Source organism: Talpa occidentalis, unplaced genomic scaffold (genome assembly GCF_014898055.3).
Source record: "Talpa occidentalis isolate TD23 unplaced genomic scaffold, MPIMG_talOcc4v2.1 talOcc4.11, whole genome shotgun sequence".
NCBI lineage: Eukaryota > Metazoa > Chordata > Mammalia > Eulipotyphla > Talpidae > Talpa > Talpa occidentalis.
The window spans coordinates 50,482,079-50,501,152 of NW_023601104.1; the positions used below are offsets into that span (position 1 = coordinate 50,482,079).

The 19,074-nt window shown below is 36.8% G+C and overlaps 1 protein-coding gene across 1 annotated transcript in view; it reads right to left on the bottom strand.

Annotated features, from left to right (window-relative positions):
• The window catches only part of SNX6 (sorting nexin 6), a 41,841-nt gene that overhangs the window by 14,993 nt on the left and 7,774 nt on the right, over window positions 1–19,074 (bottom strand). Inside the window, exons 3-10 of the mRNA XM_037503199.1 lie at window positions 14,191–14,295; window positions 13,473–13,583; window positions 11,938–12,059; window positions 9,918–10,041; window positions 8,595–8,690; window positions 6,893–6,998; window positions 3,928–4,003; window positions 2,192–2,231 (exon numbers count right to left, since the gene is read on the bottom strand). Coding sequence (XP_037359096.1) covers window positions 2,192–2,231; window positions 3,928–4,003; window positions 6,893–6,998; window positions 8,595–8,690; window positions 9,918–10,041; window positions 11,938–12,059; window positions 13,473–13,583; window positions 14,191–14,295 — 780 coding nt within the window. The remainder of the gene's footprint in view (window positions 1–2,191; window positions 2,232–3,927; window positions 4,004–6,892; window positions 6,999–8,594; window positions 8,691–9,917; window positions 10,042–11,937; window positions 12,060–13,472; window positions 13,584–14,190; window positions 14,296–19,074) is intronic.

Consider the following 19,074-nt stretch of genomic DNA (forward strand, 5'->3'; position numbering starts at 1 on the left):
TCACTTAACTGACACTTTCTACAATGGAGCCAATAACACTCTTATCTAAGTACCATTAAACATCTAATTAAATTATTATGTATAGGACAGATCCCTGAAAAACAAGACTATGTCAATATTAAATTATTGCTTTATGAATACAACCTTTCTGCAGTTGTATACTTGCCTCATATTGATACAAGTCACTTTTAAACCAGTGTGTCATGGGGGATTGAGATATTGTTATTTATAAGAAAAATATATTTTGGTCATTCAGATTATCAAAATATATCATGTATATCTGGTTTCAAGCCACAGTCCCTGGTTCACAGCTCCCAAAACCCTTGGAACTTCTTAAATATTGAGCGTGATAAAGGTATTTTTTGCTAAGCAAATGAGGTAAATCTTTTTTTTTTTTTTTAATTTACAATAGCTGGGGTATAGGCCAGAGGCATGGGAGGGTGAGAAGATTCACCAGAGACAGAGTGGGGAGCAGAACAGGCAGACAGACCAAAAGCACTGCTGAGGGGAGCAGCAGGTGAGACAGGAGAGGTTTGCCACACCATGTGGGAATCTCCCTGGCCAGCCAGGAATTGAACCCGTGCTGCAGAGGCTGAGGAGAGCTTCACAGTGCCGGCAGAATGAACCCGCTGTACCACCGGGGAGGCCCAAATAAGGTAATTCTTGGAAGTAACTAAATATAGGTGATTACTAGGAGAACCAACCATGTGATTAGAGAGTTGGAACTTTCTGTCGATAGCCCAGAGGTGGAAGAGGGGTTGGTCACTGAGTTCAACTGTTAAGGCCAATTATTCATTCATATCTATATAACAAAGTCTCCATAAAAACTCAAAAGAACCAGGTTCACAAAGCTTCTGGGTAGAGTACTGTGCCTGGAAAAGAACATGGAGAGTAGTGTGCCTGGAAAGAACAAGGAGGTTCTGCACCCTTTCCCCATTCCTTGCCCTATGTATCTCTTCCATCTGGCTGTTCCAGAGTCATATCCTTTTATAATAAATCAGCAATCTATTAAATAAACATTTCTCTGAGTTCTGTGAGCAGCTGTAGCATATTGAACTTGAGGAGGAAGTCCTGGGAACCCCTGATTTACAGATAACTACCTGGTCTTGGGACTGGCATTTGGAGTAGAGGGTGGTCTTGGGAGACTGAGTCTTTTATCTGTGGAATTTGATGCTACTTCCAGATAGACTGTGTCAGAACTGAGTTAAATTATGGGATACACAGTTAATGTCTGGAGAACTGCTGCTTGTGCAGGGATTTCCCCCGCCACCCACTACATCAGAATGTGATCAGATACCCATTCCAGGATCAAAAGCAAGACTCAGTAAAGCAACAATGATCTAAAACTACCTTTTAGTTTACAAAGCCCCAGTAAAGGACTGCTTTTCATACAATTCAATGCAATCTCCATAATGAACATGTTTTCTGATCAAGAACATGAACTTTTATAGAAATACTGAAATCTCAGGCCTCCCTGGTGGCGTAGGGGTTAAGTACTGCACTGTGAAGCAATCTACAGCCTCTGCAGCATGAGTTTGATCCCTGGCTGGCCAAGGAACAACTCACATGGTGAAGCAGACCTCTCCTGTCTTGCCTGCTGCTCCCCTCAGCAGTGTGTTTCAGTCAGTCTGCCTGTTCTGTTTCCGGCTCTGTCTCTGGTGAGTCTTCTCACCCCCTGTGTCTCTAGCCTGTAGCCCAGCTCTTGTATGCATAAATAAACAAATCTTTAAAAAAAGAAAAGAAATACTGAAATCTCTGGAAAAATTTCAAATTTTCAAATCTAAATCTGTCTCTTTACCTTCATAAAGTATAACTCATCTTCCTTAATAAACAAAGCAACAATTTAAATACCACTGTAGGGCCTCCCTGGTGGCGCAGCGGTTGAGCGCTGGGTTGCGAAGCTGCCCGCGGCCTCTGTGGCGCCCGTTCGATCCCCGGCTGCTCCCCGGCCACCGGAGGAGGGTCCCGCATGGCGCGCAGACCTCTCCTGCCGCCCGCTGCTCCCCTCAGCAGTGTACCTCGGTCCTTCTGCCTGTTCTGCTCCCTGCTCTGGCTCTGGTGAATTCTCTCACCCTCCCGTGCTTCTGACTGAACCCAGTGCATGTATAAACAAACAAACAAATAAATAAAAAAAAATACCACTGTATGCAGAGATTTAGAGCCCCCTCAAAGGTTAATTAATAGTACTTACTCTTGTTTTATCGAACAGTTCTGAAACTTTGAGAAAAAACCTGGAAAGGAATAATATTTCATCAGAAGCTACCTTGGAAATAAGTTTCCTTTTTAAATATTCAGAGACTATGGCCCCAAACCAAACTAATAATGAACATTCCTTTCTTATTACACTACTATTTAATAGTCTTTTTCAGTGCAGACTTCATTTTAGTTCAACAATAATCTCTCTGTTCTTCTACTCTCATAACATTAATTGAAATCTGTTGTTACAGAAAAACTTGCTTGAAGATAACAATCTAAGTCATACATTAAACTTAAAAATTCTTTGGTATTCTTTAGTCAAATGCCACAGAATACCAAATAAAGCCCATATACCTTCAAAATTAATAGAGAAGTATTTAACATTCACATCCAAAGACACGAAAGGCTGACTTAAAAGGATAGCACTGACATTAGGAACAGTTGTTAATCAGTTATCTCAGAGCTAAACTCTGTTATCTCACAGTTCTATTTTAAACATTTACAAATTAGAGTTGCTTGATTTTGAGAAAAAAGAGAAATAACTACTTTTTATCTCAAAATTCACTTCTACTTTTAACTATCTCTCAAACATTGCCACCAAGTAAAAAATCCCAATGCCAAACTACTCAAGTTTGTAAAATATGTCATAACAGATGACATTTTATTTGGCTTAGGACAAAAATTATTGAGAGCAAAAACATGATTCTGTGAACTTGGCTTCACTGAAGAGAACTTGCTTTAACAGGTTTGTGTCACACAACACATGGCAAGACTGACTTTTATTTTACCAAAGATTTAAGAGCTTACTCTGGGAAGGTAGCCATGTTGATTAGTATAAACTATGGTATCTCGCTTTGTGGAAAAAGTTGGAGGTTTTTACTGAAACTGGATATACTAGGAAAAAAAAAAATCAAGGATGTGATTTGGAGAAAACTATGGACATTTTAGTTTTCTCACTTAAAATGTTTTTAAAAACATGTTTGAATTACTTTTCAATGAACAACTATATTTAAACAATATTACAGGAGCAACTAAGATTCACTATCATTAAAGTGGAAAACTAGGATAAAGTAAATAAAAGACAGCAGTGTAAACAAACTTTCAAAAGAGTTTTTCTACATGAACATGCATACTTTTCCCATCCAGTCACCCTAAGATTGCTAAACTGTAAGATTCACTAAGCAACAAAAACTAGAGTAGCAGGCCTCTTTTAAAAGTTCCAGTGGATAAAAGTATAAAATTTTACTGTAAGTCAATCTAGCCTTTAATGAAATGCCTATGCACACATATATACTAATTGTAAAATAGCATCGCATCTATAATAAGCTTTGTTAAAACCTAAAAACATTTTGACATAAATTGTCTTTCCTCCTGCCCAACATACAAACCAGCACATTTTCATTAAATAAAACTTTGTAAATGTTAAAATTATGAGAGTCCATTTTTATTTCTGTGATCTGAAAGAAAGGTGGGCGAAAAAAATGACACTGGCATAAGTTTATAAAGAAGTTCCTTATTATCAAAGTGTTTTGACAAAAATATCCCAAAATGGCTAGTGGGTCATAAGTACTGGCATGTGCCCAGGTCACCAACAAATTTTATTTGTATCTTAAGTTTTTTATTTATTTTTTAACAGGGCAAGGAAAGACAAAGAAAGGAAAGAGAGAGATGCCTGCATAGACACATGCAGGCAGAGAGTTGCTACATTTAACTTTAAGTCAGAATCCTTACTTGCATATATCTGTAGAATCCTGAGTTCCTAAAGTATATAATGAAGAACCAATTCTATTGTAATCGTCTGCAGCACCTATGGAAAAAGTTTTAAGGATTTAATACTTTATTCATTGATTCAAAAATACTTATGGGAACCTGTCAAGTAATGTGTATATATAATGACACCCCAAGTCTACAGTGAAGGAAATGACACAAAAAACTATACTACAATATGACCACTACTATATCAAAGTAGGTACAAACTACTTTGGGAACAGAAGAAACAGATTACTCTACCCAGTTAATTCTGGGAAGGACTTACAAACACCTCAGAATGAACAGGAGCTTGTGAAATGAGTATTTACCAGGCAGACATAAAAGAGCACAGTGTTTTCAGAGTCTCATGGGACTGTGGCACTGCACAGTGCAGCAGTAAGAGGATGGAGCTGAAAGATGGAAAAATAAATTGGAAGCATCTTTTGGAAAAAAATGTCTTTGTAGGGCCTCCCTGGTGGCGCAAGGGGTTAAGTCTCATCACTATCAAGCTATTGTTGCCATTGCAGCTCGAGTTCAATCTTCATCCAGGCAGCTAACCCAAATGGAGCAGCAGACCTTTCCTGTCTTCACTTGCTGCTCCCCTCAGCAGTGTATTTCAGTAGATCTACCTGTTCTGGGGCCTCCCCTCGTGACGAAGGCGGTTGAGCATAGGGCTGTGAAGCTGTCCGCAGCCTTTGCAGGACGGGTTCGATCCCGGCTGGCCGGCGAGAATTCCACCTGGTGTGGCAGACCTCTCCTGTCTCACCCACTGCTCCCCTCAGCAGTGTATTTCAGTCAGTCTGCTTGTTCTGTTCACCGCTCTGTCTCTGATGAATCTTCTCACCCTCCCACGCCTCTGGCCTGTACCCGGGTTCTTGTATGCATGAATAAATAAATCTTAAAAAAAAAAAAATCTACCTGTTCTGCTCCCTACTGTCTCTGGTGAGTCCTTTCACCAAACCCCCGCACCTCTGGCCTGCAGCCCTGTTCGTGTATGCATAAATTTTTTTAAAAAAAATTCTCTTTGTAAATCAAGATAAAGCTTGGATCTGAGCAAGTGGAAATGAGTGTTATTAAACACTTTAAAATCATAACGATGGTAAAATCAACCTGATAAAGATTTTAGATTAAAAACCCTGTTACCTAGACCAGAAGTAGAGAAACAAAGAAGACAGGGTGACCAACTAGGTAACTGTTGTGTCAGAAACTGGGGGTCAGGATCAAGATAGCGGGAACAATGAGTGCAGAGACAATCTAACAAACCTGAAGATTATTTAGGAAGTATAATAGGTAGGAATTAGAAAGAGAAGACCTAGGGCAGGAATGGAACTGTGGAGCTTCAAAAGCTACATGAATGGGCCTCCTTGGTGGCGCAAGGGGTTAAGCGCAGCACTGTGAAGCTGTTCACAGCCACTGCAGCACAAGTTCAATCCCGGCCAGGGATCTACCCACATGGCACAGCAGAACTCTCTTGTCTCACCCGCTGCTCCCCTCAGCAGTGTATTTCAGTTAACTCACCTGTTCTGCTCTACACACTGTGTCTGGTAAATCCTCTCACCTCCCCCCACACCTCCGGTCTACACCCCAGATCTTGTATGCATAAAAAAAAAAAAATCTTTAAAAAAAAAAAAGCTACATGAATGGTTACACCATTACCCTTGGATATCAGGAAGGAAAATACTCAACTTTAATACAATATTCTTCCTAAAGTTCACACCACAGAACAATGGACTTACTGAGAAAGGATTATAATGGATGCTTTTAGTTCGTTCAGAATAAGGATAGTATAGCACACTTGTTAAGTGCAGAAACCTGCCTGGGGATGAATTCTAGCTTCTCAACTATATGACTGGGCATATCACTTAACCTGGGATAATCATGATACCTACCTCACATAATTATTTGGATGATAAAATGAGTTAGTAAATGTTACCACATATCTGGTAAACAGTAAGCACAGTGCTACATAAATATTTGCTACTATTAATGAGATCTAAGACATGCCTATTATGGATATTCCTATTTATACTAACAGTCATTGTACAAGGCTTTTTAAATGTGTTCACTCCCTAACAAGACAGTAATCTTTAGAATCAACCGAAAAGACTAAAATTTGGTAACTCTATTATTTATTGTTAATAAACACCCAAATGTTCACCATACAATTAATACCACTCAGTAACAAAAAGGAATTAACTGATATATACAATAACGCTGATAAACTTCAAAATAATTTTTTTGAGTCTCAAAGCCAGATGATAAAGAATATATACTATATGTTTCCATCTATATAAAATTCTAGAAATTGAAAACTAACCTAGAAAGAAAGAAAGCCAATGAAAGTGGTGGATGGGGGGGGAATCACAAGGGCCATAAGGAAATTTTGGGGTGCGAATACATCATTATCTTGACTATATTGATCATTTCAGAGATTTTGTCTAAACTTATCAAACTGTATACTTTGAACATTGTAGTTTATTACTATTAATTATACCTCAATAAAGTGGTTTATAGTATCTATTTAACTTGCAGTTTGAAGGATCTTCTACATTCATGATGATTCTGTATTATCATGCATTTGATCATATAGAAAATATTGGTTCAATGAATTATGCAGCTCTTCTAAATGTGGACATAATTCAGTAAGCAGTATCACAAAAACTACATTCACTAATATTATCAGCAATCTCCTCAGACAAGTCTTTAAGTATTGGGAAGCAAGCTCACCCACCCCCAAAGCTCCAGTGCCATTACACTATCACACTATCCCTTCTGTATGAAAATAGTTTGATATAACAGACTTACTAAAAGGAATTGGAGCCAAGTTTTCATGGACCACAGTTTGAGAACCTCCGTTCTATATCAAGACTTTTACAAACTATAAATAACGTAACTTTGTAATTATTCCTTTTTCAAAGTGTAAGTATTAGCCAGAGAAAAACCTTACTTTTGTGGGATCTTGTCATCCTATCAGATTTAGCAGATGCATCCTTGACTCGGTTATGATATTCTAAAAGGAATGTTCGCTCATGCTCAAAGAAATCATCTACATCCTATGGGATCAAAAGAAAGTATGAACTTTTTACATTTATTTGCTCTAGTCTAATTGTAATTTACTTTATTATTATAATGAAAGATCATCAGTAAAACAGCACAGCTATCCTCTATAAGAAGTTATTACACTGATTTCACTAAGGTCAGACTTTAATAGGCATGCCTTTCTATCCATCAAGAAGTCTTCTATGGTTTTGTAGCTGAAGGCTCAGAGCACTCCATATGCTCTTACGTTGAACTCTAAAACATATTCTTACCTTAGGTTCTGCCTCTTCAACAAATACATTATGCGAAGGAGACTGATCAATTTTTCTTGGTCTACTACATAGTCTATAGGCCATTCCTGAAGTCTGCCAGGCCTTAGTCATTAGGGCTCTCTTTGACTGCTTTGGGGAATTTGGTGAAACTAGCTTTATGGGACCAACTGCCATATTAGCCAATGCCTACAATCTTTTTCTGGAGCAAAGGTAGATACACATTAAAAATAAAAATTACTAATAGTACTTTCTCCCCTTTAGAAGTTTCACCTGACATTTTTGAAACCTATATCAATAAAATGCAAGAAGCACATTAGTATTGACAAAATGTATTTAAAGTCTGTAGAGTTTTCTTAAATGTAAAAATGGGGGAAAAACTTTCAGGTTGTAGTCATAATTAAGAAAATGTGCTGTCAATACTATAAATGTTCAAAAACAGTATTTTAGAGTTATTACTTTACCAATTATTATATATTAACATTACTGATTGTCATTATATATTATATATTATTATAAAAATAATAATCAAGACAGTTGTTTACACTTAATGTGGAGAACATCAAAATGGAGGTAAGCTGAGCCCTTAATAAAAAGCAGTCACAACACATAACTGACAAGTTATCAGTTGACTGTCTTCAAAAAATCAAATAAATAGCGCTTCACACATAAGTTTTGTTGTAGACATATCTCTAAAAGAAGGCAGTGATGACAAAGCAGCATTATTTCTTTCTTAGCTTTTGATCAATAATGTTTAACTTTTTTAAAATATATTTTTGAATGGTAAGAGTCTTCAGATAAATCAATTCCTATACCCTTCCTAGAACATCTTTAGGGAAATACTTAACTTCATATAAATGGAGGCAGTCCGTTTTACTGCCCCACTGTGCAGCTCTTTGAGGAATTCAGAGAGACCTTATATGCATAGGTAGGATATTCCGTCTTGCACAATGACCTCCCCCTATGCCTTCCCTATACCTGGTTGCCCAGGGGTCACCCTGTGACCACCCAAGAAGTACCCATACCAGTGACACAGCCTACCCTCTAGAGGATAAGCTTAGCAAAGAAAGTCACACAAGACCTGGAAGAAGGTTTGGGATTTCAGCAGGAAAGTATGGGATTCTAGATAACTGAAGCATGGTCTGGCTTGGAGGCAAAGGGTATGGGGTAAGTACCCTGCAGACCTCTCACCCCATGGCAAGAAGCCTGGTTTTCCAAGCCTAAGAATTCTACTGTACAAACTTCTCTTTTACTCCAATATAATCTGCACATCTGAAATCTCAATCTATCTTCCTTTTAAAAGAAGTAAAATCTCAAACCAATAATTAAATAAAATCTTACCTTTACTCCTGAAACAATTACACCATCGGCTGATTTAACCATATTTTTAAAGAAATCTTCAAGTTTTTCTTTTTTATTTTTCCCCCGTACACTCAACTGAAAGGTAAATTTAAGTTAGCTTTCTAAAAAAAAAAAAAAAAATTACAAATGGAGAACAGTGCCTCCATTATTTATTCTCTGACAACAAAATGACAAACTCAAATGATCCCATTTTTTAACCTGGCAATTTCATAATACTTATCAGTGACTTTCGGAAGAATTTTATCTTACTCTAAAAGATTCAGATTTAGCTGATCTACAATAAGATCGAGACATCTCAAATTTTACAATCATATGTGATAATTCTGTTACAAAGTAGCCCTCTTACCATACTGTCAAAAATCACTATATAATATAAAGGCAACTAAATGTTTATTCTGGAGTTCACTGAAACATGAAATTTATTAGAGACAATATACCATCAAATAATACTGTAATACCCTTGAAAATATAATCTGCAAATTCTTCACTCTGAACTTACCCAAGTGTCATCTCTTGTCCTGTTTTAGAGGTAACTTACAGTACAAGTAACACAAAAGAATGACTAAAAGGGGCATCCCTGGTGATACAGGGGTTGAAGTCTCAGCACTATCAAGCTATTGCCAGCCACTGCTGCATGACTTTGATCCCCGGCCAGGGAGCTAACCCACAGGGCACAGCAGACCTCTCCTGTCTCACCCGCTGTTCCCCTCAGCAGTGTATTTCAGTTATTCCCTGTTCTGCTCCCTACTCCCTATTCTGTCTCTGGTGAATCCTCTCACCCTCTGTACCTCTGCCCTACACCCCAGTTCTTCAATGCATAAATAAATATCTTAAAATAAACAATAAAAGACCTTTAAAAAATATTCTATCGTGTTTTTTTTTTATTTTTAAAGACTTATTTAAAAATAAAAATAAATAACACTTTTCTAACTACACTTTGCCTTTTCCAATGACTCCCTTAAAAATAAACCTTGATCGGGCCTCCCCTGGTGGCACAGGCGGTTGAGCGCAGCGCTGTGAAGCTGTCCACAGCCTTTGCAGCGCTGGATCGATCCCGGCCGGCCAGCGAGGGTCCCATATGGGGCAGCAGACCTCTGCTGTCGCGCCCGCTGCTCCCCTCAGCAGGGTATTTCGTCAGTCTGCCTGTTTTGTTCCCCGCTCTGTCTCTGATGAATACTCTCGCCCTCCCGCGCACCTGGCCTGTAGCCCAGTTCTTGTATAAAATAAATAAATAAACCTTTGGTGGGGAAAAAAACTGGGGGGGGGGAACCTTGATCACTGCTTGGACTATTCAATACTCACATCTTGATTATATTCCAAGAAGACATGGAAATTTAAGTCTTTTCTCAAAATAGGATGTGCTGCCACACGACACAGGAACACTTCATGCATTGCAACAGTCTTCTTGAATATTGCCAAATATTCACTAGAAACAATACACAAAATTAAAAAACTGCATCAACTAGAAAATTATGTGCAAAAATTTTTTCCACAAATACTCTGAATTATTCCAAATGCAAAATTAGATACACGTAAACAAAGGTTTTAGTTGAACTGTTAATGAAATATATAAAATCCAGCTCTCAAAGACTTCATGCTAGTTAATACATTTTATTATATTTAAATGTTAATATTTTTAGGTTTAATGAACCTTTCTTCCTGTGCAAATCGATGCTATTAAAGGTAACATCTATAGGGGCATTTGTTTTCATTTCCAGAGAAAGTATACTGCAAATTATTTGGTATAATCTTAAAGATTCTATTTTTATATAACCACTACTTTTAAACATCTTTATACAAAAAGAATCAAAACCCAAACCTCAATAAACATTATTTTCAACATTAATAATTATTTTCATCTAATGACCCAACCACACAAGAAACACGCCATGAAGAGACAATTTTGCCATTATATTTAAGAATTATGTTTAAAGTATTTAATTTCATCAGTGAATTATAGAGCTCATACAATAATAAATGTCAGTTTGGGCAGGGGAAACACTCAAGGAAAGGCCCAATATTCTTGCTTCAACTACGTGCAAGGAGGATAAGTTTTACATACCAGCAAACCAGCAGGACCAATGTTGGGAGAAGTTTGATCTCTGTGAGAGTAGTCATTCAGTGAAGACAAAAAAGAAGGATGCAGAGGATGGAGGTAGCAGTAGAATAAACCCAAGGTTCTCTGTTATCCAACCCCTAACCAGACCACAAAAGAATCATGATCAGGGCCACTGGAAAATCACAGATTCTTCAATACTAATGTGCTCTGCTAATTTCTGGTTTCAGTCTTAGAAACTGTAAACGTATACATGTATCAGCTATCAGACTACTGCTGTACCAGCATTGACAGAATTCTTAAGGTATCTGTCATCTTTCATGTAGACAAAGAAAATCTACTTGCTCATTTATCTTGTCAAGAGAGTTCAGCATTCTGAAAAGGAGTCTAGTAGCAGAGTGAATATATGCTTAAAAAATGAAACTAAGTGGAAAACAAGAAAAAGAAATACATGAAGGGGAGAAATGACCAGAAAAAGAGTAATGGAGGTGATGATAACGCAAGGAAAATTCTTTCCTTGATAACTTTCAAAATACAGAGAATCAATATACAGCAAATCTCAATTTCAAATGTTTAATAAAAGGGGAAAGATTCTGTATTTTCAGCAAATATACTAAAATTCAAATATAGTTTAAGGATTTATTCATTTCCAATATATATATATGAAACTATATTAAATAATCATTTAATGAAAAGCATTTAAAAGCTATTTTCTCTTTACTTTGCTCCTATTCTATTCCCTGCAGCCAGAGGCCATAGGCAGAGAAAAAGGGAGCGTGTAAATAATGCATACAACCTCTTCACACATTTCTTTTAAAAGAAAACAGAATATATGCAAAGAGTTGCTCATCACATACTTCTATGAGAAATAGAAGTTTCTGGTATTACACACATGTCAACAGAAGAGATCTAGGTTGGGAATGACTAAGGCCTTATAAATAAAAAACAATTTACATGTCACTTTAAAAAATCATTATTTTCCTTTCGGCTTTTTTGTTAAATAAACTTTTGAATCCTCCATTTTCAATTTTAAGAATATATAAAACATTAACTTAAAGAATTTTTCAATGTATATAATTATTCTATAATTTTCCTGTGGGCTCTGATCATGATCGTTAATACTGGTTGTGTGGCTTAAACCTGTCTCATCCAACAGTGTCACTACGGTGAAAATGATTATAAAGAGATGGGATATCAGAGAGCACAAAAAGGGCACTGAAACAAGCACAATTAATAAAAGAAAGAACAACTACAAAAAACACATACGCTTCCAGTTCCTGTTTCATCTTTGTGAATTCTTCCTTTGTCATGGACCCTTCTCCTTCTCCAAGCTTCTGTAGTTTTTCCCTTGAAGCATCAAAGTCAGGTCTTGGTGGTGCTGGTGGGATCTATAAGAGAGCCAAATCACTAATTTATAGATTTCAGTTCTTGTAGCTGTTGTACTACTGCTACTGTGAAAGACTAAAAACATCTTGAATTAACTAGGCTTCAGGAATATCCCAATTCAGGACAGAGAACTTGATTAGGTCTAGAAGTTAAGATCCGTTAGGTCCTTTACATCAACGAAAAAATATAGCAGAACACGATTTTCCAGTATTAAAACAGTAGTTCCCAAACTCTAAGAGAGAAATTCCTACGTGGCAACCCAGAGTCTTGGGTTAACGTGTAGGTGCATTAAACTTCAACCATATACTAAATGATTATGTATACCAAATAAGCATACCATTTTTCAAAAGTACGTGTTAAGATTAAATATAAATGTATGTTTGTTTTAAGTGCATGAATTCATAGTAACTATTCTTTATGGTATTGTGTTTTTCTTTTTAAATCTGTGAATGCTAAAAAAATTTATCTTGGAAGGAAGTGTCTACAAGAAAGAATGGCTAAAAGGAAATGATGGAAGAGAGCAAGTAAGAGGAAGAAAAGTTAAGTAAGGGTAAAAGTTAAAACATCAGGCATAGTTTAGTACACACTGATACTTATACAGACATGATGTTGAGCAATAAACATATAAAAATAAATAGGACATGATCTTGGTCTCTGAGGAACATTCAGCTTATGGTAGGAGAAAGTAGTTAGAAAGTGCTATTATATAAGAAGATTGGGAGGTGTGGGGGGGATGGAAACTGGATGGGAAGAAAAGGAGGAAATTCAGGGTTGATGAACACATTAAATGTTTGCAGGGTGGAAAGTGTTGTACCAGGCAAGGTCATGAAAGCTCTGCACCACTTCCACTCCTCCATACCTTGTCTTATGCATTTCTTACATATGGCTATTCCTGAACTGTATTCTTTATATAAACTGGTAATGGTAAAAAAAAAACAAAAACAAAAATGCACTGTCGCTGTCTATTGAACTCTGAGTTACAGAAAGAAAAAGAAGCAAATGAATGAGGTCAGGATGATTTCAGAAATCTTGAGTATGGTCAACTGCTGAGTCACAACATCTGGTGCATACTTAGGATTGGATAACCTCTTATGAAGTCTTCCAACCCTAAATACCTGTCTACTTAAGAATTTAAAACCAGTATGGCTTGTAATGTGTCCTTTATTAATCCCTAGGACAAGCCATCCATTTCAATTCTAATGAACAGAAAAATTTAAGTTTAAAGGAGGAAGCATATAATATACCCCCATACTCCCAAACAACTCAAGACAAAAGGTGGCAGCAATTTTGTTTTTTAATTGGCAATTGAAAAAATTGTATCAGTTCATTAAATATGCTAAACAACATTTCAACACATAATAAAATATCTAAAAAGCTCCCAGAAAACAGGATTAAAATGGAACCTCAACACTTACGATATAACCTGCATAGTCTTCATTTTCAACAAAGGAATCGTGCAGCCAGATAAATTCCTCATGTTGTCGAACAACAGAAAACTCATTTTGTTTAAAATTTGGCAATGAACTCTGCAAAGATAGAGATTTTCTAGAATAAAAATCAAATTACACTTGAAAGTTTTTAATAAATATTTTATAAAATATATGAAAGATTTTCAGTTTTAAACTTCACTATGAAAATCCTGATATATTTAAAAATTATCCTGGGAACCTGGAGAAAATAAATTAACAGCCTCTTCCTATATTGTACTGCTACTGTTAATTAGATGTTATCCTTTTAATATATATAAAACTCAACTATTCAAACAAAGGAAAATAGACCTGCAATCTGAAAATGTGCATGAGAACTGAAATCTGAAAATAGGACACTCTTTAAGTAGTAAATGATTAATTGAAAGAACACGACAAAATTAAAATAACAAGCATGGTAAGAGATATTTTTAAAAGTCTTGAGAAAATTAAATTTGCATTATGTCTAGGTTTTGTCATTAAATTTTAAATGTTAATTTTAAAAAGCATAAAAAGTACATTTCCTTAAAACTTTTTTGTTCAAACAGCAACAAATTATTACACTATAGTAGTTTCTAAGTTCAAAACCAAAGTTCCAGTAAACATACTACATAAGTAACATTAGCATAATAAATAGCTAAAATAATACAAGTACAGAATCATTTACCTTTGTGTGAACAGTGAATTTTACTTTATCTCTCTCACTAAGAGCATCAGAAATGTCCACCTGTAGAGCAGCATCACTTTGAAGATCTACATTAATTGCTTTAAGCTAGAAAAAGAAAATAATGCCTTAACAAAATTTGTGTGCTTTTTATATAATTTCATTCTTCAATGTCTTTCATTCAGACAACACAAAAAACAAAACTAAATCTTAAATCTAAAAAAAGTACTCAAGTTTATTTAACTTACGTATCTTGGGGCAAGTGCTTTGCTATGTATGTTATTATCTCAACCAATTTTACTATACATTATTCAATTATATACTTTGCTTTATATGAGTTAATGTGCTAACCATGATCCATTGCAGTCTTACCTAAAAAATTAAACCAAGGGCCTCCCTGGTGGTGCAAGGATAACTGATCCTGTGATCAGAAGATGAGTTTTTTAATTTTGTGTGAAGTTTCTCATCAAATGGGATTAACTTTATTAATAATGGAAAAAAGTAACATACTATTTCATTTTGTACTACTGGTTATAGAATGAGTAGATATGTTTTTAAAAAAGTAAATAACATTGCATAAATTCCAACTTCAGATTCACAGAAGAAATTAAAGAGTTTAAACTGGGTGCTACTATCTATGATGTGTTTTATTTAAAAAGATTTATTTACTTATACAAGAACTGGGGTACAGGCCAGAGGCACGGGAGGGTGAGAGAATTCACTAGAGATGGCGGGGGGCGGGGCCAGGCGGGGTGGGGGGGCAGAACACGCAGACAGACTGGAAACACTGCTGAGGGGAGTAGCAGGCGAGACAGGAGAGGTCTGCTGTGCCATGTAGGTATCTCCTTGGCCAGCCAGGAATCGAACCCGCACTGCAAAGGCTGCGGACAGCTTCACAGTGCTGCGCTCAACCAGCTGTGCCACCGGGGAGGCCCTATAATGGGTTTTAACGACAATTTTATTGTTAACTTGAATAAGCTTATGTTATTTTCAACTAATCAAATTTTCTAAACTTTATACTATAAACTTACATAGTTTTAAACATGTAAAATGTCTAAAAATTCATTATTGTACTCAATACTACATGTACTCCATTGTCTGATAAAAAGAAATGAAATTATAACAAGTTTTCTTTTTCATTTTTCAAATAACTCTATGCCTCTAATACTGTAAACAACAGTCTATTTCGTTCTTTGATTTTCTTGTTTCTATTTAGCTTATCAAGTTTGTCCATACCTCTTCCAGTCCCTTACTTTAATTCTAGTTTAAAACATGTTTCCTTTTTTCTCTTTACTTACATTCAAATCCCTGGAACCTATGGATATTACTCTACCTGGCAAAAAAAGATTTTGCAGGTGTCATTAAAGTCGTTAAAATGGGGAGATTATCCTGGATTATCCACGTGACCCTTGAATGCAATTACATGTACCCTCAGAAGAGGAAGCAGAAGGAGATTTAACACAAAGGAGAGAGATGGCAAAGGCACTACAAAAGCATAGATTAGAGTTATAGAGGCACAAACCAAGCACTTTGGGCAGTCACCAGAAGCTGGAAGAGATAAATAACTGTCGTCGCTAGAACCTCAGAGGGAGTGTGGCCCTGCCCACACCTTGACTTCATTTTAGTGATAATGATTTTGGACTTCTGGCCTACGGAACTACGAGAGAATAAATATTTGTTGTATTAAACCACAAAGTTTGTGGTAATTTGTTATAGCAGCAAAGGAGACTAATAAATTTATCATACTTTTCGGGAATAATCTTAGCATTTCTCCGATTTTTGTTTTCATTGCCTAGTTTAGCATTTCCCAAATATAAATTATAAGACTCACCCTGCTTGCTTGTTAAAAATACAGAATCGTAGGCCAGACCACAGACCTATCCAAAACAGATTCCTCAGGGAAATAGTCTTAAAAGTTGTAGTATGGGGGCCTCCCTGATGGCACAAGGGGTTAAGTCACAGCACAGCTATCCACAGCCACTGCAGCACAAGTTCGATCCCCAGCCAGGGAGATAACCTACATGGTGCAGCAGACCTCTCCTGTCTCACCTGCTGCTCCCCTCAGCAGTGTGTTTCAGTGGATTCGCCTGTTCTGCTCCCCACTCTGTCTCTGGTGAATCCTCTCACACCTGTACCTCTGGCCTGTACCCCAGTTCTTGTATGCATAAATAAATCTTTAAAAAAAAATCCTATAATTTATATTTACCACTTTGGGTCCTAGATTGCATTTTTTAAAGTATAGTTTACATAAAATGATATCCATATTTTAAGTATATAATTTGAAGCATTTTAACAAACATACAGGAAACACTCATGTAATCAGCACCATAATGACGATATGGAACATTTCCATCATCCCTACAGGTTCCCTCATTCCTTTTAACAACTTTACTTTTAGGTCTCTACTTCCTTATTTTCTGACTCGTCTGTAAATTTTCTCCTGCATGCTTATGAAAGCATATGATCCACTCACATATTGCGGTAACAACTTTTCTTTTTTGCCTTAACAGCTTTAATGAAACCTATCATTTGTCCTTTTCATTCCTTTAATAACTGAGCTCTAGAATTGATCTCAGAAAAATGTGCATGAATCACAAATAAGGTCACAACAGAATTCTGACAGTGAAATTCTGAATTTTTTAATTTATATTTCATAGTAAGTTGAAAATACCAGCTAAAGTGTTCATATTGATATTGCACTTCACTACAGTCAGTTCCTATATACAATTTAAATCTCAAGAGGCTTCCCTGGTAGCGCAAGGGTTAAGACACAACCTATGAAGCTATCTGCAGCCACTGCAGCATTGAGTTCGATTCCTGACCAGCCAGGGAGCAACCCACATGGCCCAGCAGACCTCTCCTAACTTGCCCCACTGCTCCCCTCAGCAGTGTACTTTGGTCAGTCTGCCTGTTCTGTTCCCCACTCTGTCTCTGGTGAATCCTCTCACCCCTCCACACCTCTGGCCTGTACCCCAGCTCTTGTATGCATAAATAAATAAATCTTTACAAAAAAACTCAAATAGTTCTTTCCCATTTCCTAAGTCTATGGAGAAAAGCAGAAATAAAGGATTTTTTATTGGATACACTGTTTTTTTAAGTTCTGTTTTTAACAACTAAGATGTATGATAAGAAAGTTAGCCAATACAATATTATCATCCCTGACATAACACAAAAATTTCACTGAAAGCTAATGTACTATTCTAGTTCATCAATTCTAGATGCATATTTTTCGTTCTCATATATCTGAAACAGGGATGTCTTTCAACTAATGACAATGTTCAACAGGCAAAGTTCAACAGGCAATTATTTTTTGTATTACTTCAACTGCACCTTACATTTGATAAAATACCGTATTATAATTTAGTGTACATAAGAACATAAGATGTACACAGACTCTCCAGATATATTTTCTTTTTTATTTAGAGAAAATCCCACAATTTCATAGTGTTTTTATGAAGGGAGAAAGTCAAAGCAAACAATTTATAACTGATGTTTAATTTCTACAACCAGGGGCCTCCCTGGTGGCACAAGGGGTTAAGCTTCAGCACTATGATGCTATCTCAACCACCACAGCACAAGTTCAATCCCTGGCCAGGGAGGTGACCCACATGGCACAGTAGGCCTCTCCTGACTCACCCGCTGCTCCCCTCAGCAGCGTATTTCAGTCAATCTGCCTATTCTGTTTCCCACTGTCTCTGGTGAATCCTTTCACCCCTCTCCACCTCTGGCCTGTATCCCAGCTCCTGTATGCATAAATAAATAAATCTTTAAAAAAAAATTTCTACAAACAGTGAGGTCAGTTTGAGGAAATTCCAATTACAATACATTCATTTATCTTGATCTGGATCAATACATGTATTTTCTTTCATCAGAGACAAGTTAAACATTTGTGTCATGATCAAGAAAACGACTAGGACAGAAAAAGCAAAACAAACACACTATCACCAGAAAAATAAAGACACTGTCTTATTGCTGATGGATTAATTCTCCACATATAATTACTTAATGAAGAAATTCACTACTAGTTTATTACAGTTTTCTTTACCTGCTTTAGAACATTCCTAAAAAAATCAGTTGCTTATCTTTTGCGAGAAAAGTAAATGTATACAGATGGATGGATGGAGGAAGGAACATAACTGAATGTTCCAAGTCTCCCAACTGGCATCTTGCGCCTGCCTTTGCTACTCTTCAATCTATTCCCACAGATCCAACAGAATAATCCCCATTAAATTAGAAATCATTCCTCTGCTCAAAACCTAATGGCTGCTCACTTAGAGAAAAGCAAAAGTTCTTACAGTGGTTCACCACACCCTAAAAATCTGCAGCTAGTACCATCTGACTAATGTGGTTCACTGAAGTCCTGCCATATGGCCTCCTTGTTCCTTGAACACACTAGCATACACCACTTTAGAAGTCTTTACTCTTATTGATCCCCAGGTATCTGTCTGCATGGCTCACTCCTTTATTCCTTTAAATCTATATAGAAATGCCACTATCTCAGAAAGGTCTTTCCTGATCACCCTATCTAAAACTGTAGTTCAACCACCCTTACCCTCAAATAACCCCTATCCCTCTCTTATTTTTTATAGCACTTATTATATATATATATACACACATATATAAATACATAAAAATGGTTTTTTTTTAAGATTTATTCATGCATACAAGAACTGGGGTTTAGGCCAGAGGTGCGGGTGTGTGTGTGTGTGTGTGTGTGTATTCACCAGAGAGAGTGAGGAACAGAACAGGCAAATCTACTGAAACACCCTGCTGAGGGAAGCAGGGGTAGAGGCAGGAGAGGTCTGCTGCGCCATGTGGGTTGCTCCTGGGCAGGCTGGGGATCGAACTCATGCTGCAGTGGCTGGCGGTAACTTGATAGCGCTGTCT